Source organism: Hippoglossus stenolepis, chromosome 13 (genome assembly GCF_022539355.2).
Source record: "Hippoglossus stenolepis isolate QCI-W04-F060 chromosome 13, HSTE1.2, whole genome shotgun sequence".
Lineage (NCBI taxonomy): Eukaryota > Metazoa > Chordata > Actinopteri > Pleuronectiformes > Pleuronectidae > Hippoglossus > Hippoglossus stenolepis.
This window is the reverse complement of record NC_061495.1, coordinates 11,891,307-11,916,983: the sequence shown is the minus strand read 5'-3', so window position 1 is coordinate 11,916,983 and position 25,677 is coordinate 11,891,307. Positions and strand designations below refer to the sequence as shown.

At 41.8% G+C, this 25,677-nt stretch overlaps 1 protein-coding gene across 3 annotated transcripts in view; it reads right to left on the bottom strand.

Annotated features, from left to right (window-relative positions):
* The window catches only part of tanc1b (tetratricopeptide repeat, ankyrin repeat and coiled-coil containing 1b), a 105,907-nt gene that overhangs the window by 33,382 nt on the left and 46,848 nt on the right, over nucleotides 1-25,677 (bottom strand). For all 3 annotated transcript variants that reach the window (XM_035174010.2, XM_035174012.2, XM_035174011.2), the window contains exons 5-8: nucleotides 17,357-17,490; nucleotides 14,289-14,478; nucleotides 10,352-10,663; nucleotides 482-604 (exon numbers count right to left, since the gene is read on the bottom strand). In XM_035174010.2, coding sequence (XP_035029901.1) covers nucleotides 482-604; nucleotides 10,352-10,663; nucleotides 14,289-14,478; nucleotides 17,357-17,490 — 759 coding nt within the window. The remainder of the gene's footprint in view (nucleotides 1-481; nucleotides 605-10,351; nucleotides 10,664-14,288; nucleotides 14,479-17,356; nucleotides 17,491-25,677) is intronic.

The window sequence follows — 25,677 nt, the reverse complement described above, 5'->3', positions numbered from 1 at the left end:
ATTTTTGTATCTATTTTTATTTGGGACCAACACGCCGGACCGAGTATCACAAACAATGTAAACTCGAGCTCACATGAACAGCATCAGGCTCCTGTCAGGTTCTGACACGACAAACAGAACACTGTCGGGTCGGATTCGGGTTGGGCTCGGTTATCTTGAGCTTGGACGGGTTCGGACAGAAAAACTTGCTCTATTTCACTGCCAGGTCTCTGCTGCTCTGCATAACGAGGAGTAACAGCGTGTTGTCATTGGTTGAGGAACAAAGTAGGAGAGCTTGTTTTTATGCAGCTGATATAATTAATATATAACAATAAAATGCAGCAAGATTGTTGTGAATTCAATATAGGATTGCATATGGGTCTGAATCGAGATCACAATTTGAATATGATTAATAATCGTGCAACTGTGGATAAATGTATTAGCAGTTGCACCCTGTCTGGGTTCATGTGTACCTACAGCAATAGCACATGCTGCCACTCACCTTTGGAGTCCAGCGGCGGCCTTCCTCCTGTATTGTGCCAGGGTAGGCGAATGGATGTCCGCAGGGGGGTGTTGCGTTGTTCATCAAGAAAGCTCAGGTCTTCCAGCTTTGTGGAACTGGTCGCTGGAGACAGACAGAAAAACAATGTGAAGCAGACTCTTTACAGGTGCGTTCTGGGCGTATTTGACACAGCGACATGAAAGAGTCCGACAGCAAAACACCAACAAGAACAAGATTTTGTGGCGTCTGAGAGAGATGATGAGTGAGGAGGCGAGCCAGTTCGCTCTGACATTTGCAGCTTGCTGGAGGCAGCGTGTGCAGGTACCAATGTTCTGCAGCAGAATCTGTAAGTCAAGACAGAAATGCACCTTTTTTTTCCCTCTTTGATTTGAGCTGACAGCTACACAATATATCAGTGAGAGGTCTACCCCTGCACTATAACGCAGAACAGACCACAACAAGTGTAAGTTAACACACCGGACAAATTATTGTTAATGTTCACAGTAACATTGAAGTTTTATAAGCCCCAAATGGATGACGTCTCCTTCAAACACTAGATGAATTACTCCATGAGCCGCTGATTACACAGCAGCTCAACTACCCGTTCAAAGTATGGTCTGTAAATATGTGCATTAGTGCAACTAGGTCTCTCCTCCAACTGCTGTTCACTGTTCAACAATGTCATCTCCATGGTGACCCACGCGCTCTCTCTGCCTGGGCTGAAGAGAGGAATCAAAGCTGCTGCTTTCTTTCTACTTTATCGACCTCAGCTGGGAGAGACTGTCACAAACACTCAACTCTTCTCCCCCACTTGGTCGCTAACATACTCTCTGGAATTTGCCACTAATTAAAACCCGACCGCTGACAACGGAGTAGCGGAGAAAGCTGCCATCACAACACAATGTTGATGGGGATAAAAGAAGGGCCCTCATGGTCACTTTTTACTGCAGTGGATGGCTCTTTGACAAGTGGATATGGAGGACTAAGTTGAAATTACAATGGTTGTAAATTATGTTAAAACCAGGAAAAAAAAACAAAAAAACATTTACACACAAAATGTTAAATTACTGAGCACGAACACTTGATCAAATCTGATTCTAAAGCTAAACTAAACAGCTACTTACATCTGACAGCAGAGCCTGGAGGGACAATGGGGATTTTCAAAGCCCCCCCCTTGTCCCCAGCATGGAATATATTTGGGCAGGCATACAGGCAAAGTAGGCAGGGTGCAGACCCTTTAGCTAAATCTATGAAGAGTGCTCCTGGTGGATGAGCTCACCGAGGGCACAAAAGCAATTCCTCTGCCCCAGTGATCCCATGCAGGCACACTGGCAGCATTCAGCTGCTGAGCTGAGGGCTTGGCTGTCCCCTCTCCAGTGCTCAGCCAGTCACAGCATCCAAAGCATTAGGCGCTCACTATATGAATACAGAGGAGTGTCACCCTCCCTACACTCACTAAACAAATGCACGGACCTCTAACTATGTGTGCACACAGATACAGTTTGGAACAGAGGGTGACAAACGATGGAATAACAGGAAAAATAAATGGAAAAGCAAGAGATTTTGTCTCCAGGGGCCGATTCGAGTTTGAGATGGGCAGCGACTGTCGTATTAACGAATGATCTTTGCTGCAGTCAGGTGAGGGATAAGAGGGAGGGAAAGAAAGAGTGAGAATATGACATTGATACTGTGGGGAGAGGGAGGTATGGAGTAAGAGAGATGTGTTAACAATGGAGGAGAGAGAGAGCGAGAGAGAGAGAGACAGACAGACAGACAGACAGACAGACAGACAGACAGACAGACAGACAGATTAGAGGATGGACAGTGAATCAGCTCTATGCAGCAAATCGCCACTTCTGACATCAGCGGAGCACAAGAAGAAATTTTTTTCCTCGTTAGATCTTCTCAAGATTTCTGATGTGAAAAAGGCAAAAGCCGCACAAAACATTATTTTACCCAAGGTACATCTTTTCCTCCAGTGGACCAGAAAAGCAAAGGCTGAAGCAAATACTATAAATGCACACACTCCTTTATTCCTATCTATGGTTACACACCCCGAACCATTTTCTTTCTGTGAAGTCATATCTCTTATCCACATTTCTTTCAAGGCCAAAAATTCCCACCGGATGCCTTCACATCCCTTCAGTCCTCTTCAAATCTTTTTTTTTACCCTCGGTCTCTGGATTCCTTCCCATTCTTGTACATCTCTGCGCATTGATAAAACGTAAATATGATACCTTGAAACCTTCGCTGGGCTTGAAGTGACTTTGAAGCCGCAGAAATGTGTATTCTGATGAAAATGGGATTCCTTTTTTGTGCTCTTTTCCTCGGGCATGTCTGCCCTTTGAAACCTTCAGTTCTATGGTTCCCATGACAGACAAGAGAAAAGGAGTGAGCTCCTCATGCTCCAACCCCTGCACCCCCTCACCCACCCCCATGGCCCTGACTTGACTTTCTTCTTCTTCTCTAACAATGAGTATAATCAGCGCTCTCTTCACCTTGCCCACCATCTTGTCTCTTTTTCAAATTGCAGGAGTTCTTTGTAACCTTTGGGTGACACTGTTTGAGTGAAAAGACAGATTGAGGAGTGAGGCTGGATGTTCTGCAAATTCTCTCTAAAATGAAATGTATATGTGGTTGCCCGTGGAACAGAGTGATCAGTAATAATTACTAAACGTTGCTAACTATTAAATATAATTTCACAGTACACAGCTAAGATCTTAACGTGTTCGGAACAAATGAAATCGGGCAAGTATGACCTTTGACTGTAAAAATCTTGATATACAAGACAAAAAACTAGTATAATCAAATGTTATAAAAGATATAATCTATTATCACCTACCCGATATCAGTGCCTGTGAACTCTCTACCCTTAACATCAGCACTAACCCTTGCCCTGCTCCGACCTGTTAATTCAAAATGTCTTTTGTTGTAGTCGAGTTAGGGTTAAGTGGAAAGTGGGTGGTCTGCGTGCAAATTTGTCTTGTTACCATGGAAACTTTCCTCGGGATGCAATGGTCCATGTGAAAAATTAATATATTGAAGAAAGTTTTAATCTGAAAAGTAATTTTGTGTGATGAGTAATGATTTATTTCATAGTTTATCAGGTTTTACAATGCTGCGCCTTAATTATTGAAAATTTGTTTTTCTGACTGCAGCATGCACAGAAGAATGTTAAGCACTACACTGAAAAGGGACATGCATACAAACCATGAAACACAAGCCAGGTTGTACATGACCAACCCTGAGCCGAGAGTTATAGCCAGAAGGAAGAAAGGACATTAGGACCTTCACGCCATCATAAGTGTCACACAGCTCCTGTCCTGCACAGCTATTACATCATTCTCAAAAGTGGGGTGCTGTTAATCAAACTTCCACAAACGGCTCTGTTGTTGCAGAGACTAGTTAGCTAACACTGTCTCTTTGAGACTCGGCACTTGGTAGATTCTGATCTGTCAATGGAATAACACTGAGCAGAATTTTAAACGGCTCCTCAAACCTCAAGAAGATTGATCTCGGCAAAGCTTTCTATTTTCGATCCCTCTGTGACGCGCGGCGCTAACAATTCTCTGCAAATGGACATTTTAAAAGATGTGACAGTGACCTTTTCAAAGAGCTGCTGGATATGAATGGGTCATCTGGTTTCTTTATGCCTTCTTTTCAACTTCTGGTCTAAATGGATCGATGTCAACATAAAGCCAGAGGCAGAGCTGAATTCCATGGCTACCTGACGACGTTACAAAACACTAGACAACATGCAGAGATGTCTTCAGAAAGGGTTGCAAAAGTTACAGTAGACAATACTGTCCTAAAAAACTGCCTGGAAAGACGGGAGCTAGAAGCAGTTCAGATACATCAGTTACATTCCGCCTTCCTGCTCCAGTACTGCAGAGAGACCACAGCATACTGAATTTAAAAAACCATAAGTCATCTTTGTGCAGCAGCACTGCACCACTGAGACATGATTTTGTATTTTGAGATAATCACTGACTGACCTTTGCAAACATCTCTGAGTCACAGATTATGTGCATGGACCGAGTTTTTTTCATAAAACACAGATTTCATGCCGTGTTCAAAACTTACCTTGTCAATGTTTGTCCTAGAATCTGCTCATCGACAGTTCCAACTTTCAGGTGAAGAAAAAGTCTGACAAGGATCTCGGATCCATTATAACCGCTGAAGGTATCACAGAGTAGGAGCTTTGCCAGAGGAACAGACGACTTTGAAGTGCACACACAAACAATGAGGGTGTACTGTACCACCGTGGCTTAGACCACAAAGCTCCGCTCAATAGCTAAACACCACAGAGGCACTGTAGCGCCATTCCTTAGCCACACTGACCCTAACTCCGTCTTCCTGTCTGAGCAACACGACCACAAGCAGCTCAAGCTAAGATTTCAAAATCATTGAAATTCCAATGGCCACAACTAATACGGCCCTTTGACTCTGTAAGCCTTTTTAAAAAGCTTAACTTGAATGACCCAAAATAGAATTCTTATTGACTAAATACACTGAGGAGTGATGGCGGCACATAGTAAGACACATGGAGTCACATTTTGTCAAACTGTGTATCTATAGATTCAAATGGAGATGCATTAATCTATAACCAATATCTGATATTGATCTTGTACTGACTCAAACAGTTGTATTAGCTATTATTGACATCTGCATCAGAAGAAAAGAGGGAGAATTCAAACAAAGAGATAGCAGTTATGAGATATTTTCAAAAATGTCTATGCCTCTTGCAATATCAGTAAAGCCAATATTCTGAGGGGTGACAGCAGAAAAACTAACAACACAACAAATTTAATCAAGCACCTTCTGAAGCATCAGAGAAAAATCAATGGCAGACAGCCTATTGATTATGATGGTATCCAATCAGTAATCAATATCAGCCCATTGCTAGGGTATCAGTATCGAATCAGAGACTGCAGATGTTGGATCGTTTGAACACACATTTGAAAGTGTCATGTTAATGAAGTTAAGGTGCTGACCAGGCACTGAAAGAAAAGACCTAACAGGCTTAATCTAACATGCCATCAACTGTGAGATTTATTTTCAGATTCTAAAATGCCAGATGGCAAGAAACAATAAAGAAACCAAAGCCCGGATGACCTTGTTGCTCATGACGACTGCTGAGACTGAAATATGACAGCAAGACTGAAAAATTATGTTTTCTTTTGGTTTTAGCAAATTCTCAGAATATTTGGTGAAATAATTCTTTGTGTCTCACTTCAGCTACCTTGAATTAATACCACTGACAAAGAAGTCTGTCTGTCGTTCAGCAGGACGACTCAAAAACTACTCAACTGATTTCAGTGACATTTTGTGGAGAGGTGGGAAATAACCAAAGGAAGAACACATTCAATTTTGGAGCAGATCTGGATAAAAGGGCAGATCAAGGATTTTTTTCCTTCACTTTCTTTAAAATGGCAAGATAGGGCATTAGCCTTGGAAGAGGGATGCGCTCTCCTAACGCCCTTCAAGTTGCAGATTTATTTTGTGGTTATACAAATGTAACTGAGTGGGATTGTGATTTATGATATTGCACAATACTGAAAATAAACCATATTTGGTCTTGCATCAAATAACAAAAACACCAGAAACTATACCAAACAAACTAAATCATCATTAACACAGCAATTTACTCCATTGCATTAACAAAAAATGTTTGTTGGAAGGGTCTGTTTCAACAGGATTTTTAATACTGGGCTGTAGAAAAAGAAAGTCAAATATTTTCTGATAGAGTTTCTCTGAAAGCACAAAGTAGGAAATAGCCCTTCACATTGCTTTCTGGCTTTACGTATCCCACACAGTCTATATATGAGGTCGGCAATGACCTTTAAAACAGGATATATTTGATGTTAAATGGATGATAAATAGCTGTGCTGCCTGTTGGGTTTGCCACTGCAACATTTTTTTAAAGCCCGCCTTACAAGATATGGCAGAAAATATTTTTTATAAAGAATGGTGCCTGAGAAAACTCCAAGCTAATGATACAACTACAAACAGCTCCTGAGGAGGCATCTGAACTCGGCTGTGACAGGTGCTGTGTGGGCCAACATTTGTGAAACTTGCCATAGCACAAGCAGACTCCACACAGTGAGTTCCCGCTGCAGACCAGGGAGAAGCTAGCCACGGTGTGAGAGCGCATGTGTTCACCAAGGAAGTGCAACTGACACTTCTCATACATAGCTAACATTCTAGAGGCCCAGCTACACACTGGTTGATTGGCATCGGACAGATGGATGAAATCCACTTTGCCTTTCAGGAATTTTGGCCTTTGAGCTGCACCTCTCCAGAACTTTATGTCAATATCTCCAGTGTGTTGTAGTTACCTCGATATTCCAGTGATGAGTCAACTGATAAAAAGACCGCAGTGATGAAAGGCTTCTTCGGTGTCTCATTTAGATGGGTGAAATTATACTGCATTTACATTTTTTGCTTTGTTCTGGGTACCATAGGTACTACTTGAGTACAAGGTTGCCAGGTGACATAACAATGAAACAGCAAGGTTTCATTATCAACTTTTTTCAAAATATTTCTCTATGGAAACAGTCGACCAAAGGTAAGGGGAAAATACACACACACACACACACACACACACACACACACACACACACACACACACACACACACACACACACACACACACACACACACACACACACACACACACACACACACACACACACGTCATTATATAGTACTGTATAAGACCACTGCATTACTCCACAGAAACTCTTAGGGAGAAGAGTTCATTTATCTGCTTATATCTCACATTTTTAATCACTATATTTTAGCACGAAGTATCCAGCCATTATATTTATTTTCCTGTTGGCTCTCCATGTCCTTGTTTAGTGTCAATAACAAATTGGCAAATTCACAGGAGACACATCGTTATCCTACAGTGCATGCTGATGTACAAAGCCAGAAAATAAACATTAGTTACAGACGTTGTGGCACACGCAGCTGAATGCACTAATGATGAATACATTTTGAGTTGCGTTGCACAATGACTGCTCTTCAATTTACCTCCTTTCTGCTTCCGTAATTGCTTCTTTAGAATCATTATTGAATACAATTTCCTTGAGTATTAACCAAGACGCAGCAGCGTCCGTGGCACGCTGTGACAGAAGCTCAGAACGGTTTGGGGTCATAAATGAAGCTGTTTCACCAACGTCGTCCATGTCCTCTCCCAGGGCTTTTTTAAAAGGTGTAAAAATCTGAGGTGTGATTTCCACAGGTCCCTAGAGGGCAACGCTGCATAACTATGACATCAGCCCATAAACTCTCTGAACACGAGCACGCTGGTGCTCACACGCAAACCAACACACACAAACAGCCAAATATTTCCTGGTCTGTTAACTTTATGAGCCAGTGTGTGTGTCTGCACTCTTCAGGTTTATGTCGGGGGCGGGGTCGGATAATGAGATGTACAAGGGTACAGACCCATGGAACAACAGAATGGGCAATGAACAGACTCTGCACAAAGCCATGAAAAAATGTCATGTTAACAATGTGGGCACAGATTCAGCTATAGAAACACTATCCGAGCGTTGCACAGAAAGCAGTGCACAGTGTGAAATACATAAGCTGTGGCATGTGTTCTGAGACCAGGCTGTGCACCAGCCATGCCGGCTACTATTTGTTCTGCTTCTATTTCTAGTGTCCATCTTTACTCTTTTGCCGATAGTTAAAGAGAACACTGCAAGGATCATTTTGATATTCAGGGTAAGCAGACCAAGCGTCATCAGTTAAGTGAGCTACTTGTTGTAAAGCTTGTGAGACAAACATGTCCCTTTGTCTTTGTCTCGCCGACTGTGGTGACCAGACCTATTAACTGCGCCATGGAGGTTTTGATTTGATTGCTGTTTGTCTTTTAGCAGGATTACTCAAAAACTACATAAAGGATTTTATTGAAACTTGGTGACAGGCTGGGGTATGTTCCAAAGAATAATCTATTAACATATGGAGTGGATTTGATTAATAGGATCCTGGAATTTTTTCTCACTTTCTTTAACATTGCAAGACTGGGCATTTTGGTAATTTTTGTGAATTTGTCAAGAAATAATCTCTATAATAGATGAAGATTCTGCATGTTACTATGCAGAATATGAAATAGAAAATGTTGGAGCTGGAAACCTGGTTTCCGTGTGTAGTTTGACCAATCATGTGTGAGCAGGCTTCGGTTGCCTGCAGCTTAACAGGAGACCAAAAGACGCGGAACACCGAAATGCATGGGTGAGCCTTTTTTAAAAATTTGTCTGCATTCATGCAGATAGCTGTTAAAAGGCATTAGGACATAACAATAGGACCTAAACACCTACTAAACGTATCACTGTCTGTGTTTTGTGTGGAGAAACATTTGACTGATATGATAAAAGAAACTAGTCCTACTGTAAACAGAATACAGTGAACAGAAAACTCGGCCCGGATATCTGGTGTCTACACCAAATATTGGCTGTTGCCCCCAGAGGCTAATTTACAGATGATAGCTGATGGGCTGATAGCCGATGAGATCTTAATGAAAAAATCTGGCATATTTAGGAGACAGATATCTATGAGTGTGTGCAGTTTGGTGCGGGTTGATTGAATTAGAGGGGACAGTTGGACCTTGGCGGAGGTAAACCCGCATTCTAGTGTTTTAAAATCTTTCCCCCACAGTTCTGCCCAGCCTGGCCACGCTGTAGCAGTATTTCTGTCAATTCAGTGGATCCGTCTGCTAGAGCAATGCAGTGTGACACACAGTTCATCTTCTCTATAAAGTTTTCAACTGTTTTTTTTTCTTTTTCTATTGGCTTCTGTCAGTGTCACTGTCACCCGCCTCTTTCAAACAATTGTTACCTTCCCAAGAGGACTGGTCTGGAGTCTTGTCTGCAACAGCTATAACAATCAAATATGATTCTATTAGTCTGGCCAACATAATAGCAAGAATGTGCTGTATGGTTACCCTGGGTATGGACTGCAATAACTAGCATGTGATGTGTGATGTGCAAGTGGAGCTGCAGACAACATTGCTTGGGATTCACTCATACATTCCAGTTCATCCATAGCGAACCCTAAAGCTAAAACAGAACTCAAAAGAATTCTTCTGGACTTGATTTTTGTTGGACTTTGCATTAATATGTTTTTTACTTTTCTTTTGGATATCCCTACAACAATTAAAGTTTTAAAGGAATATGTAAAACCTATGTCTTCAAAAACAGAGGGAGTCAACGTGAGGGGAGACCTGGGAATGGAAAAGGGGGTGAGGGGGTGAGCGAGGGATATCAACAACTGTGACAGCTGTGTGGCTACGGCGAGCTGAGCCAGAACAGGGAAGTTCCAGGGCAAGAATGCAGAACAGATTGGCCAGACAGCGGCTTGTGCTTGTGGTCCAACATGGCGGGCCGAGGCCGAGGCCGAGGCGCAACACGCAACACGCAACAGCTGGCTAATCCCCCAACTTCTGCCTTGATACCCCGCTCCCCATTGAAAAGCACAACCTGTCCTCTGAAAAACAGAGGACAAAAAGAGAGTTCCTATTCCCTCTGTATCTACACGTGTTTTTTTCTGTCTCTGTCCGTCACTTGCTTGGACTACAAAATGACACCGCGCTTGTCAGCCTCAGGCACAGGTCAAGTTGTAGGAAACAATCATGAACTGACTGCCAGTGCAGTGCAGGACGAAACCCGAGCCCCAGTTTTCATGTCAACATCACAATGGTTACTAAGCTACAAGAAGAGAGGCATGAGTAAAATGTTTTGTTTCATGCTAAATTAAAGTACAGGGTCCCTGAGGAAAGGTATACAGATCCATTCCTTTCTCTGCTCTGCTCTGCACAGAGGACACACAGATGTTCAACGTTGAGAAACCAGAGGCTCATACCTGCTACGGAGTTCGGCCTTGGCATCATGAGGGAAGAGGATGTGTGCAGTGGGTAAGGAATAGGCCCCTCGGGCGAGTGAGGCTGTGGTGGCCCTGATAAGTTGGGCTGCTGCTGCTGGTCTGTCCTTGATGAGGCGTCGGCTGGCGTTGCTGTGGCGCCGTTGGCGTCTTCTTCGGCCACAGGAGAGCAGGTGTCGGCCCGCACGCTCTGTGCCAGGCCATGGCGCACGCTGCCTCTCAGGCTGCCATCCTTACTCCACTCCAGGCTGGAGCCACTGCGGTCATCGTTCTCCGAGGAACTAGTGATGGTGGCTGAGAGGAGAAGGAAACAGAAAGAATGAGCAGGTGAGGAGGTGAGATGGAGGAAAGAGGTGAGAAATATAAGAGTTAAGTTCTTTAAGTGCTATGAAAATGTTTACTTCTGCCGAGAAGGTTATGTTTTCATTGCTGTTTGTCTGTTTGACTTTTTGCATGATTATGCAAAAACTACAGAACTGGTTTGCTTGAACCTTGGTGGAAGGGCGGGGTAAAGGCCAAGGAAGAACCCAGTAACTTTTGGAGCAAATTTAATTAAGGGGGTGGATGCAGGGAATGTTTCTTTCTTTCTTTAACATTGTGTGATAGGGTTTTAGCCTTGGCTGAAGGATGCGCTCTCCGAGTGCCCTCTTGGTTACCTCCGTCAAGAAGGTTATGTTTTCCTCCGACTTTTTGTTCTTTCATTTTAAAGGAAAAACTACTCAACCGTTTTCAATGATATTGTGTTTAGGGGTAGGGCGTGACCAAAGACAGAACCCATTAAATGTTGGTGTGGATCTGGACTTTTTTTTTCACTTAAACATTGTGAGATAGCACGTTTCAACATTTTACATGTTTTCTCAGAGTTTAATTGAGAAATCTTGCTGAAAATAAATCAGGCATGTTTAGGCGACTGATATTTATGAATGTGTACAATTTGGTGCTGATCCAAATCAAAATCAGGATCAATGGGAATTTCAATGTAGTTTTCTAAGGGGACTGTTGTGCCTTTGCTGAGGTTTACACTCTACTGGGTGTGATTCTAGTTCTATGCGATACTGAGCTGTAATTGAACTTTAAACTTTGAATTTTTCTCATTGCCCTTATGATCACTGTTGACTTGCTGGTTTTAATTTAATTTAATTTAATTTAGTTTATACTGAGGAAAACTGGAAAGACAACGCCATAAATTAGAAGAATTGGTTTCTTGACCACGTTTTTTCTTTTTTTTCCTTTTCTTTTGTTCAGTTGAAGGATCCAACTCGTAAAACACAACTGGATGCTGCGATAGCAAACAAACTTTACACTTAAACATTCCCAAAATAACAAAAAGGGTTAAGAACTGGTGCTAAAAACTGCCCTAAGTGTTTTTTTAATTCAGACAGGTGTTTTAGTTCCATGAGAACAAATCCTTTAATCCTCCCCAAGGCCAACCCAGCCACCGAGCACGATCCCAAAAAAAAAAAGCGTAGTGGAGCGCCAAAGCCACACAATGACAGGCAGCTGGATACAGAAACATTAGCGCAGTCAGAGGAATGAAAGTGACTCGGCAGCTGTCTATGTTTGCATCACACATTACTAATCTGGGTTTTCATAATGCTGCGACACGTAACATCATGACATATATTTAATATAACAAACACATCCTGGACATTGTGACTGCTGTGCTGTTTGCTTGGGGCGAATATGACTACTCATGACAGCAGTTGTTTCTAGCCCCGCTGTCAGCATAGCACTGGGAGTCATCACACTGTAGAGGTTTCAGTGATTGTTTATGTGGTTGAATTACAGCCCTTGACGAATAAATCCATGTAAAGAGATGTTTATGGTCATAGCTGTCGGCCTGTTATAGGTCCTCCCTCAGCAACCTCGGGCAGAAACTCGTCTGGGGGCTGGTTTGTAAATGGTTGTGCAAAGTCTCCCCAACTCCGCCAAAGAGATTTTAATGCAGTACACAACCAAATTTATGTGCTTTGAAATCAGAGTCGGAGTCAAACTTCAAAGAAAAAGGAACATTAATCACGGCTGGAATCTGACTTGTGGACACGACATGGCTTTGTTCTTCTCCGTGCCTGCATATCATATTAAGGCTGGTGGATGAGTTGTTTTGACCACTTTTGATTTGACACAGGCAAAGTAGCTTTGAAACGGACCACAGCACCTGTATGTTTAAACCTAACGTGGGTGGCAGCCGGCTGGAAGATTCTTTACCACAGCTTCCATTAGGTTTGGTTAGGATTCACAACAACAACAACAACAACAACAAAATGTCCGACGAGGGTTTTTCCTGCATAGAGAATTGCAGTACCCTGAAAAGCACAGAGTTCAGTACCCAACCCAAGCCTCCATACAATATTTAGCAATGAGTGGTGATATTGCTGTGGGGCGACAGAATGACTAACTCTTCTTTAGCACTTGTGTCAACTGTGCAGAGCTGGAAAAATTGTTGCAATATATTTAGTGTGTTGCTTTCTATCTGGGAAAAACCCTGTCCTTACCTAAATAACAACAGATTACAAATGATTTAAATTAATCTGAGGGTAACTGCAGTATCCTACACTTACAATATACAAACGAATCCGAACCGAGAATGACATCCTCACATTTTACAGCCGATGGAGGCTTTGTGAGTAGAAACAGCAGACGGATTAATACATGAATAGACGTCATCTTCCTGTCAGCTTGTGTAAATCCCCAGATGTCTTACAGGGGTTATTACTAGAGATACAGTACAATGTCAAACTGTGGCAACTGTCCCCCCAGTGGTCTCTCATACCGGAACGGCTCCATACAAACCTAATAACTGACACATGGTGGAGGATGAATGCAATCTGACACAACTGCGCCTCAGTCTCATTGGGTTTAACAGAATGATGAATGGCTGATACCATGTAGGTGAGACTTTTGCGTCTACATAACAAAGTGTGCATGAGTTCATGATCAGATTCAATTAGAAATAGAAACACTTTCAGAAGCAATGGAAATGCCGTAAGTCTGTGCAAAAGATTATGTGTTGTTGGTTGTATTGTGCAGAATAAATGCTAAAAAGTAGAAAGATTATTACTGAGAGGTCGCAGAGCTTTTGTTTGCATAACTTGTGTCATTAAATCTGTCAAATACGGCAAACACAAGCTGTCTGTAGTAAATAAAACTGTTTTTAGACAAATTGGGACTGTACATTTTCAGAGGAAGGAAGCAGAGAGCAGGTGATTTTCTAAGTCAGAAACATTCACAACAAAAGGAAAAACATTCAGCTGAGGGGTGAAGCATGAGCAAAGAATCCAGGAGGCGGGACTTGACGTATAAATTCCGCTGCAGAGGTCAAAGGTTTGTATTTATAGCATATCGGGACAGGCATCGGCCCTTATCGCCAAAATCTATCGAATCTCATTGTTTTTCCAACTTGACAACATTGTTGGCGGCTTCTTTGTGCACAGCACTTATTTTTATTTGTTAGTTTAAAGCTAGGCATTTGACAGACTTTCTATAACTCTTCTACTGCTTTATGTTATGTGAGTTCAGATAAGAATGTCAGCCAATACTGAATGGTTTATTTTGGCATCATTTTGCACAAACTGAGATGAATGTAGTGCAAAAGCTAAATATCTAGACATGGGTGTCTGATGACAACAAACAAAGTTGACTTCACATTCAGTGTCACTCATAAAAACATATCGTGGGTAGGCATGTCGAAAAAGTTCAATGCATTTTCTTCCTCACAAAACATTTGCTCCAAGCCAATTAAAATAAAAAAGAATCCTGAGACAGGAATGCATCCTCATGTGCGTTCAGGATACAAACAAACTCATTAAAAGATGTCTCCATATCTCTGCTATTGGACAAAATCTCCCCAGGGTACTTTTAATACACGGGTGCTACCAGTTGCTATCTGAGTGCGATGAAGGAGCCGGCGATTTCTCACCTATGATCCCACTGTCCTTGCTCTCAAGAGTGGAGCTGGGGCTGGTGATGGTCCCGCAGGGGCTGGAGCGGCTGAGAGGGGGACGGCTGGTTGTGCTGTTGAGCGTGGAACACGGGCTGTCAGTGCAGGGAGACGCCGTGCTGCTGGTCAGCGTGGAGCAGGGGCTGATACCCTGGCTGGTCACTGAGCACTGGGAAGGAGGAAGACAGAGGAAAGGGTTAATGCAAACCAAGAAATCAAATATGTCAACTCAATAAAAAAACTGGCAGCTGGCAACGTATTCACACGCTGTCAGCATTGGCAGACATGCTAAATACAACAAAAACATTTTCCCGACAGCCTTTGAAGGATAATTGAGATAATAATACAAAATATTTGATCAAAGTTTATTGCCTGTTTGACCTAGATCATGTGAAAGCAATGCTAAATAAAACCCCTCACTAATAAACAAGCATTTCACGTGTGAGCATGACACACTAACCAAATTAGCGCTGTCAATGGAGCAAGCCATGGAAATTACACAGTCATGTATCCGGGGGACCCAAAATAAGCCTGGAGAGAATTTCACAAGGCGAAGAGCTCACACAACGTTGACGTGACACAATAGACACCTTTTTTTCTTGTGTCATCAAGCCTGTCTGACAAGCTTAGCGCGGCTGAATCCTTGTTCCATCCAACTGACAACCATAGAAATCCAAATTAAAGCCAGTTTGTCCAGTTTTGCCATCTCACTTCAACTGTATTGTGATTCCACACAATGTACTGTAGCTCAAGAAGGTCATCATTGTCCCAGTATGAGGAAAACCAAAGCCTGATTATCGCCCAGCAAGAAATGTTAATTCAAAATACTCTATTTTTCCACCAGTTTCTTTTACACCAGACAGAATGCTAACTTTACAGACACATATACCATAAATGTCCATGATTAGCTTCTACAATCCATTATGTTTGGTAACTTCACAAGGATGCATGTACATTTTTTCAATATCTCTCTCCTTTCTACAGAGAAATACTCCAATTACAGCCCACTGTTAAAAGCCCAGGTCAAATTAAATTATCCCTCATACTCAATAAACCTACTTTGTTGTCGATATTTAGCTGACGGAGGGACTTTCACCCGAGCAGAGCTTACTACATGAATGTGTATCACCTCAAACAAACTCCATTAATCAAATTCTTTTTCTAACATTACACCGTGACCTCAAATATCCTTAAACACCCTGGTTTTTGGTCTGGTTTTTCTCACATACTCCAATAAAATAGTTGAAAGTCTTTGTACCAACTGGACCAATACTTCCTTAAAATATGTATTGAGTAAGGTGTGTAAAACAACATAAATATGTCTGACACTTAAAACATCAATTTTATGAAACTGTTTTTCACAGAAACATGAGACCACATGCCTGATTCTATAATAATATAGCAAAGTCTAAATTTAAGTGGACAGTTTTGTACTATAGGCAAATATATAGCAAATCTGATCAAGTATTTGCACATCAAGTCCATATTTTTCATATTTCATATTTCACATGACATCTGATGCGTTTTATTATTCTACTCATTCCGAGAATTTGCAATGGGATTTAAATTGGAGTAAAGCAGTGAGGGAGATTTGATGGCCCTCTCAGTTAAGAAGACGGAAAAAGAAAACTTGTGACCATCTCATCCTCAGAGGTCTTGAAGAACAAGGAGAATTTCATCTTTTGATCAAGTCTATTTTAGGATGTCAGTGGTCCAGTTTGCTACACAAGCAGCAACACTGAGACTGCACATTGAAGAGAAGAAAACAAATCTCGACAACAAAAGCAGCATATCGAACCTGTTCGGAAAACTAATTTGGGACGAAGGCTCCATAGTCGATTTGAAACGTAGTTGGCACAATAAGAGGTAATTTCTTCTTTTAACAATAAGGACTTAGTGAGCAAAGACCTTTAATCAGTTTCAGAGAAAAATATATATTCTCTCATTCAGCATGTAGTGACTGTTGCAGTCTGATGGTCGACATGTTTGACATATAGACAGCAGACTAGGAGGAAGGCTGTGTGCTTGGCAGCATTATTAATGACTTGTGTAATGCTGGTATTAACTCCATAACATTTCCTACTTCTAAGTCCAATCTGTTTTAAACGCAGGTAATGTTTTTCCCTGGTAACTTCCTGCCTGAGGCTACATCCCAGAGATTATGCCACTTAATCAAGTCAGAGCCAAACATCTTACTGACATTAAATAATTTACTGTGAGGTCGATCTCAAAACAACACGCTGAGCTAACGTGTTGTAAAACAGCAGCATGGAGGAACAGAGAATTGTTGGCAGATGACAATAATAAGCCCCCCTTAAGCCTGGCTCTGCAAACACACACCTTCAAGCACATAAACAAACAAAGTGAAAAACCATTAGACTTCAGTTCTGCCTGTCTCCTCTTTTGACATTCAAACACGAACAATGGACATGATTCATGAAATACTTTGTAAGCTTCTTTCACATTCCTTGGATTGCCGGTTCAGTGTCAAAACGTGTCTGAGACGCGGGATGAATGAGGCGAGAGCGTAGTGCGCCAGGCTCTGCTCTTCATACAGCCACAGCTCAATTAGTAAAGCCAAACAATCTGAGGCTCAGTCCTAACATAACTCTATTTCTGGACCTAGACACTCTTGTTACACACTCAAGAGCCCCTGGAATAGCACTCAAGTTACTGGGAGACTACGCACAGCTACTGGAGCATTTCTATCGAGATATAACCACTTTGAGCAAATGTTAAATAGGTATTTACGCTTAAGAATGTTTTTATCATCACATACAAAACAGTTTGGTAGTTACCGTTGTTTGTTGTGGCAAAAAAAATTATTCCAAGAGTTCCTTCCTAAATCCTCATTAAAAAATATAATGCACAGGGGAAGAAAAAATAACCAAAGCTGCAACAAAAAAATCCATTCTTCTGCTACAATACCTCCTCCTCCTATCCTTTCCCTCTCTCCTCTATCTCTCTATCTGTGTGTTGCAGCAGTGGCAACAGCTGCTGCTGTTGGAGGAGGGAGGGAGCTGGAGGGGAGGGAGAAAATGAAATACCTTCTTTTCATTCTTGTCGTCCATAGGTATGCGTGCCGTGCCCGGGATCCCTTCTCCCAGTAAAAAGCCCAGCCTTGTCATCAGTTCCTGGGTGGCAGGGGAGGAGGAGCTCTGCTGTTTCTCCGCTTGCAGCTCTGGAGGGAGAGAGAGTGAGAGACAGAGAGAAAATGCTCAGTGCTACAGCAGGAAAGATTCTCCCTCTCTCTCTCTCAGCTGGATGGCCCGCACATGGGCCACTCTGCCTCGCCCTGCCCCGCTCGGCTCGGCGCTCTGAAATGCTTTACTGCACTCCCCAGCTGCTGCTGATGTAGTGCAGACCTGGAGAAGGGGAGAAGAGAAGAGAGAGAGAGAGAGAGAGAGAGAGAGAGAGAGTGGTGGGGGCTATAGTGTGAATGTGTACCATTGTTAAGAAAGCAGAGAGAGAGTGTGTGTGTGTGTGTGTGTGTGTGTGTGTGTGTGTGTGTGTGTGTGTGTGTGTGTGTGTGTGTGTGTGTGTGTGTGTGTGTGTCTTTGTCAAGTTGTGTTGACAAGTGTTGGTTTGAAACCATCATTGTGAGGTTGGTTCTCACAACTTCAGGGAGTTGTTAAAGGGTTAATTAGAGTAAGGTTAGGTTAGGGTAAGGGGCCTCGGGACTGCATTATGTCAAACAACAAGTTTTTGTGTCCGTGTCTGTGTGTGTGTGTGTGTGTGTGTGTGTGTGTGTGTGTGTGTGTGTGTGTGTGTGTGTGTGTGTGTGTGTGTGTGTGTTTCTCTGTGTGATTGTGTGCCTTGAGTGCCAATTCCAGTGCTTTCTGGTTGTTTACAGCTCTCACTCAAGGAGCCTCTGAATATCAATGAGTGGGCAGAAGCTTTTTTCCAGCACAGCTCAGACCGTCTGCAGTCTTTACCTTCAAACCTTAATACTGGCATAGGCTGCAATTTCAAGGTTGGGGGTGCAATCAACAAGGCAGAGACCACATGCAATCTTTTTTTCTGATGATGTGTATTTGATGCATTATCTTTTTGAATATAGTATCTAACCACCACCACCAAACACCCCAACTGGAGATAGATACAACAACTTTACAGAAACTGAGAAAGAGTGTTTTTTGTCACCCACGTATCTCAAATGCAGATGTGGCAAATTAATCAAGACAGAGAATCTGAATGACAGACAGATGGATGGACAGAGAGAGAGAGAGAGAGAGAGAGAGAGAGAGAGAGAGAGAGAGAGAGAGAGAGAGAGAGAGAGCATCTTACAGAAGCTTATTATCCAGTTCTCTGTCAGCACCTTTTCCTCGGTCTCCTCATTTTCCCCTTTAGCCTCTTTCTTCCACAGTTATTAATAATGTTGGCAGTGAATCTGATTAAATACAAACAAGGTCCAATGGCACAGTGCACTGCCAAGCCTTGTCAAAAACAATCCGCTGGGCGCACACACACACACACACACACACACACACACACACACACACACACACACACACACACACACACACACACACACACACACACACACACACACACACACACACACACACACACACACACACACACTAGGGATGTGTATGTTCAACACTGAGGCTGATGTGATACACATCTTTGATTCAATGCCATTTGATGCAAAATAATATGATGCTAATTCAATACGGTAGATAGTTTGATCGTATTTCTTTGCTTCTTCTTAAGCAGGTAGCAAATCACAAATGAAATGTTTTCGAAAAATGCAATGTTTACATCACATATTTTTGCTTTCAACTATTATCTCCATTTTTTGTGACTTCTAAAAAACAGCCAATCGTTTCATTATCCCCAATATTCATCTTTGACAAACTCAATCCTGACTTCCTTTATCTCAATCAAGCCTAACTCAGAAATCTTTCCTCCTAAATTCTCAAAACAAAGCATTTGAAGGCAGCTTTCATTGGCATTCGACTTCTCTAGCTTCACCAAAGAAAGTCTCTTCAGTCAGAAAGAAAACAACTTCATGGTCCTTTTGGAGGTTGTGTTGCTGTTGAACTGTATCAAGTGTTTCTATAATTTAATCCACCCCATTTCTATCAGTGGGGCTAAACAATACAAACACTTCTCTGGATGACAGATACAGTATATTATAGTAACAGTGAAGGAAGGTTATTGATCTGCTAAGGACAGTATATAATATCTGTGAGGGCAACATTCCACCACTAAATCAATTACACTTTCTTTAATTTTCTTTTAAATGAAATGCTGGTCATGATTAACGTGTTCGCAGCTGATGCCTACTTCACAAGAGAAATGTAGCAGAGGAAGAATAAGCCAAGCCAGTAATTTATCAAAGTCTTCTGTACAACACAGAAGTGGACATTATGGCCTGGCACATGTTAGGCATGTGCCTTCGTCCTTCAGCCGAGAACAAAATGTGTATGAGAAGACACTTGTATTGTGAGTAATGGCAGATGAGCACATATCTCTAAGTTGAGGCTGTGCAGAATATTTCCGTTGCCCGTTTGACATCTGTTCCCTGCTTTCTGATGTAATTATGTTTTTGGGATGGCGCTGCTTTTCAGCCAGTTGCACCACCTTATATTCTTTAGGCCTGAAAGGAAACAGCAATAATCACAACAGGCCCAAAGGTTTCATGCTGAGTAAACCGAAGCTTTTGTCTTTTTGCAGAAACAGATATTGAATGCTAACCTCATACATACTGGCTGCTGTACTTTCACCACCCTTTCTTCATTGCAAATATTGTGCAGTATAAGAGACCATTCATTGAAAATCGATGCTCTGTAGGGAAAGTCACTCAACTCTTGCGAATGCTTCAAAAGAGACCAGTTCAAAGACAAAGCTGAGACCTGACTGAAGATAATTTTATAGATTCACTGGATTATATCACACTTTCGTCCTACAGTGCAACCAGACTGTGGATAAAGATGGAAGATAATGGCAGCTCCCCAAAAGTTAAGCAAAATTGTCTCCTTCGCCCCCTGGTGTCTGGCTACGGTCTTGGTCATAAAATTCATAAAAAATACAACACCTCCTCCTCCTCAGTACTTTTGCATGTGTTTTTCTTATGTGTGCTTCTCTTTAGCTCTTAACAGTTGTGTAGTTTGTGTACTTATATGTTTACACCGGTGGTCTGAGACAAATGCATTTCAATCCCATCTGTGAATATGACAGAAATTGACATTGAAATCCATTTTCTTTAAAGATGGCTTCTCTTATTTTTGGTAGTTCTTTCACACTGATGTTTGTTCAAGTGCAAATTTTTCCAGTGAGTAATTGATGCCCCAAAAAAACCCAGGGTTAAACGTCATGATTGACGGCTGAGACTCGCAGGTGTATCAGCAGGAGATTGCTCCTGCAGCTCCATTCCCCAATCACTACTGCATGGCAGGGCTCCTATCCAGGATATTATGGCATCATTTCTGGATAATGGGAGGAAGGGGCGACCTATCGTCCATTCTTACACAGTCTATGGCCCACTCACACAGTTGTTTCCTGATAGGACCTCTGCAGGACTGTATGAATAAATTGGGATTGTCAGCTCAACGCTCCTGTTAATTCTGAGGCGCCTGTTTGAGCCGAATGACTTCTTCACCTCTTATCATTCAGTTTTGTGACACAACACATTTTCAACCTGACCAGCCACAGTTATTAAAAATGTGTGTGTGTGTGTGTGAGCTCGCGCAGAGCCTATATGACTCCACGCAAACAATATAATCACATTTAATTATAATTTCTCACCTACCACAACATGCACACATCTTAATAACGAGGAGCAGGAGTCTGCATCATACTTGTTACTGAGACAATGTGCGAAATTTGAGCGTTCAATGTACTTCAGCTTAACCTTACTTTGACATCTTTACTGGATTTTCTGTCATTACTTCCAGGAAAAAAAGAACGAAACAATAAATAAAATATGTTATTATAATCGAAATCCCTTTTGTGTAACGTCAATGTGCCATATAACTGAAATTTATATCTATAATGAGCATTAAGTTGTTAAATTAAACCACTGACAGATATGAGAAGTACACAGCAACGCATTGCGGGGCCCATCAACTTTTAGTAGATGGGGACAGATAATTAGAATTTGTCCCAGGTCTTTAAACAGGGCACCTTACACGTCACACATTTATGATCATCGTACATTAACAGACAGTGACAGGTTGTTTTTTATACGATTGGGTTTTAGCTCCACAGTTGCAAACATAATGGATCCATGGAGAGTATAGATTATGCAGAATCAAGCCCTGTGACACGTGAACAGGACTATTTCAGATTTTTCTGTACGGTGAGGGAAAACATTAATGACAATATAACAACAATGACTTTCTAAAACTGAATAAACAACAAGCAGTTACTCTTTAAACTGCACTTGTAATTATACTTTGGGTATTATGTTATAAAATACAGAAAATTATCTAAAGGTTGATAGTAATTTTTTGATGAGGTGATAATTCACATTTATGGATGTTGAAATGTGACTCAATCAATCTGTTCTTTTTTTTTTACTAGACTCCAATTCATCCCTGGTTCTTCAAAACCATGTAAACCCACCTGCCTCTAAACTATTTGACAGACAGATCATTGTGTTCATAAACATGATAGAACAGGGCAATTGTCTAGTACAACTAAATGGTCAACTGTGGGACCAGTTTCTCCTACGGGTGCTGTCATTCTATTTATCAGTCTATTTTACTCTAAATGGGAGTTTAGTGTAAAATACAGTGTGCTGTATCAAAGAAGACTTGAAACTAGAGATTAAAATCATAAACTGCTAAAGAAAATGTTTATTGCCGTTATAAATCAAGTGAGAAGTAGAGTAATTTTCTCTAAATAAAAACCCTTCCGTATGGACCTCAAATGACCTCAGGACTTTGTTTGTTAAAGCAACAATGGCTCTCTCCTCGAACACCACCGTCACAACTTTATGAATCGGTTTAATAATGTCATAACTGACATTATTTATGATTCTGTTGTGCACATGATGAAACTGCGGCAGAGGGCCAACAGCAGCTTTGTCTTTACACAAGGTAAAATGATTGTATTTATCTGGAAGGAAGGCGGATATAAATTAAAATGTCTACCTGATGTAAATTTGCTGCCTGCCTGCACTACAAAGTATCTGATAAGTTTAAAAAACCATCCTGGAAGATATGGGAAAAACCAGGGATGTAGCTGGAACCACTTTGTTATTCCAGTAACTGTACAGCAAATTGAGGCAAAAAAACTAAACAACTTTGTTATCTGCCGCCTGAGGAAGTTTATGAGCAGCTGTGAAATAGCAGCCGTGTGGTGCAGTCAGTGATAGAGGCATGAAGACGGAAGGAGGAGGAGCGGGAGAAGGATGGAGTAGGAGGAGGTGGGGCACCCTGAACAGACTGGCTTCACAGAGTTGTCTGGGCTCTCTCCCCGCTGAGAAAACAATCCAGCCGGTGCTCATTAGCAGCTGGAGTTTCATTACCACAACAGTGGAGCCTGTTTAATGAACCCTCAATGAGAACATGCATCCTGCCTCACCGTTTTAAAGTCCAGAGGTACGAGGTGACGTGCTCCCCTGAAGCACGCCGAGCGCCTATCGCACATTCCAAAGTTAGAACCGCAAATCTCCTTCACTGGAGAGCGCAGATGGGGTGTCCAATGAGACATTACGGCATACTGAGGTTAGACCGAATCCCCGACACAGAATCTCCAAGTAAAATGAGGTTTGGGAGGTGGGGATGGCATGGTGATAATAATCATAGTTTGACTGACGTCTCAATTTAACGAAGCCTCTTCATTAGGTAAAGAAGAATGGCAACACGAATTTCATCATGCAGCTGTTGATTAAAACAAGTAATCAACAATAAACCTGATCCGTCTTTGAAAAGCAGAAGAACCACCTCTCTCTGTTACGGCCAAAAACAGAAAGCACAGCTCATTCATCTCAGCTGCCATAAAGTTACTGTTTTCCCTCGGTGGAGAAAGTGAATGCAGGCTGACAAATACCATCATGTTTTTTATAAACTGTTAACAATCAGCCTTGATTACACAAATGGGCTTGAGTCTTCACAATTGGTGCAAAATAAGATGTTTAATGCAGATGTGACCTACCTGGTTTATTCTTTAGAAAATCCGTTTCACCTGCCGTCTCCATTTCTCAATGGAGCATAACAGCAACCAGACACTTTTAGAACAGCTCTAATTTTCAATTTCTCCACCGAAGTTTGAGAAAATCATTAAAAAAAAATATTAAAACAGTTTTAAGTGTGGAACCAGAATGAGCAGCTACGAGATGAATCGTGACCATAAAACATTTGATGTCTTTTCCTCCTCTCTAAAAAAGCGCAGTATGTAAGAGAGGGAAATCATGGTTGCTCTGTGTAAAATGTAATGTAACGCTGAATGACCTGATTATAGCCGGCATGATTTTCGCAGTTGTGGTAAACATTTCCGTGGTAACACAAGCTCAACCAATCAGAGACATCCCTATTATACCTGAGGATTGTGGGTACTGGAGTACATCTCCTTGACGTTTGCAAATAAAACACGTTTTTCTTAACATGCGTTTGATATCATGTCTAGTGGCTTCTACGTGAGCATATTACATCATCTCATAATATTACAGCTGATAATCCAAATCTCTATTTCAAAATTAAAAGGGATTATTACTTCCGGGAAAACGCCGCTGAGCTCTATAAGGTGCCATTCAAAGAAAAAATGAATAATTCAATGTTATCTGTATCATCTTATGAATGGCCGATTCAGAAGTGTTACTAGAGTTGCCATGGTCTCATACATGCAAAAATATTCCTTGCATGCAGCCTGTCAGGACCCCAGCTGCGGGTGAGAGATCCTGCATCAGATTACTTTTGTCTGATTAGATGTTTTCAATCAGGAATTCAGAAAAAGATCAGATCACATTTAGGCAGCTCACACAGAGCCACATACAGTACACACGCACACGCACACACACACACACACACACAAGAGTTCTGTATGGCTGGGCCTGTATTCTGCCAAAGACAAAACAGCACAATGAATGACACAATCTCCTAACGCTGTTAACAAATGAGTAACAGACACTGTACGGGAAACTGACAATGAGTGGTCGCATTACCACAACCAGATGTTTTCAGTGGTGGAAATACACAGAATGGAAATACTACTTTGCCATATAATATTGGTAGTTTCAGCATTGACAAGATAGTCAGTATATGGAGAAACAGGTGCTGAAGGTTTGAGCTTGTGTCTCAATGGGCTGGTAACATGGTGGGAGGTGCAGAAGAGAGACACAATTGTGGCAGAGGACAGGACTTGAGGTTCAGTCTTGATTGACAGAGACAGAGCCTTGGGACCACAGCTGAAACAATTTTAACACTGTTGACTGTCTGTTGCAAACACACACACACACACACACACACACACACACACACACACACACACACACACACACACACATAAACAAACATCAGTGTGCTTGAGGACAAAATAAAAATACACATTGCATTTACACATGTGCAACAAGAAACTCTGTCCCTCCTCAACCGCGCTGCTATGTGAAGGGACTCTAGTGTAGGTCAAATCCTTTTCTTAGCCTACAGTTTTTCCTGGTCGTCCACAACACAGAACGCTGGAACGCAGACCATCCAACCCAAAAGAAGAGAAAATGAATACATTCAAAGTCCACATGAGAGCATTAATCATATCTGGGAGAAGCCCGCTGACATGTAGACCAAAAAAAAATACAATGGGTGGGAAAAACCTTAAATCTAAAAAACGACTTAGCTCTTGCTGTACATGTGAAGTAAGGTTTTTACAAATTCAAGACAGGCATCGTTCGGCACTACCAAAACAAAAAGCCCCTTCACAACTCATTTGATGTGCGGCCTGAATGTCGCAGAGCTCTCCAGTTCTTCCAATGGATTTTCCGACTCGCATTCTTCCGGCACGGTATCAACATTCCATGCTGACGCTGACCTTGTTACAAAAGCTGCTATGTCGAACGTACCATCTAGTCCTGCCCCAGCAGTTAGAAAACGAAGCAAGCATTGTTTGCCCTTTCTGAAATAGGCAACAATGGGCTGAAAGATGCTCTCTTCATTGACAGAAAATAATGACTACGTCCTTGTCACATGGAATGTGTGATGCACAAGTAATGCAAATTAATCCAGTCGGTGTTAAAAGGCCTTCGACAAACTCACACTACAGCTATACCACTATGTTTTGTTTGAAAACTCCAAGGCTACATCATAGTCTGAACAGACAGAAACTGAGATGTTCAGATGACGTAGACACTGACAACCACTTGCTGATTGGGTGTTTTCGGTCATGACATAGCATTCTCTGATTTGTCAGGCTCCTGTCACGTAAA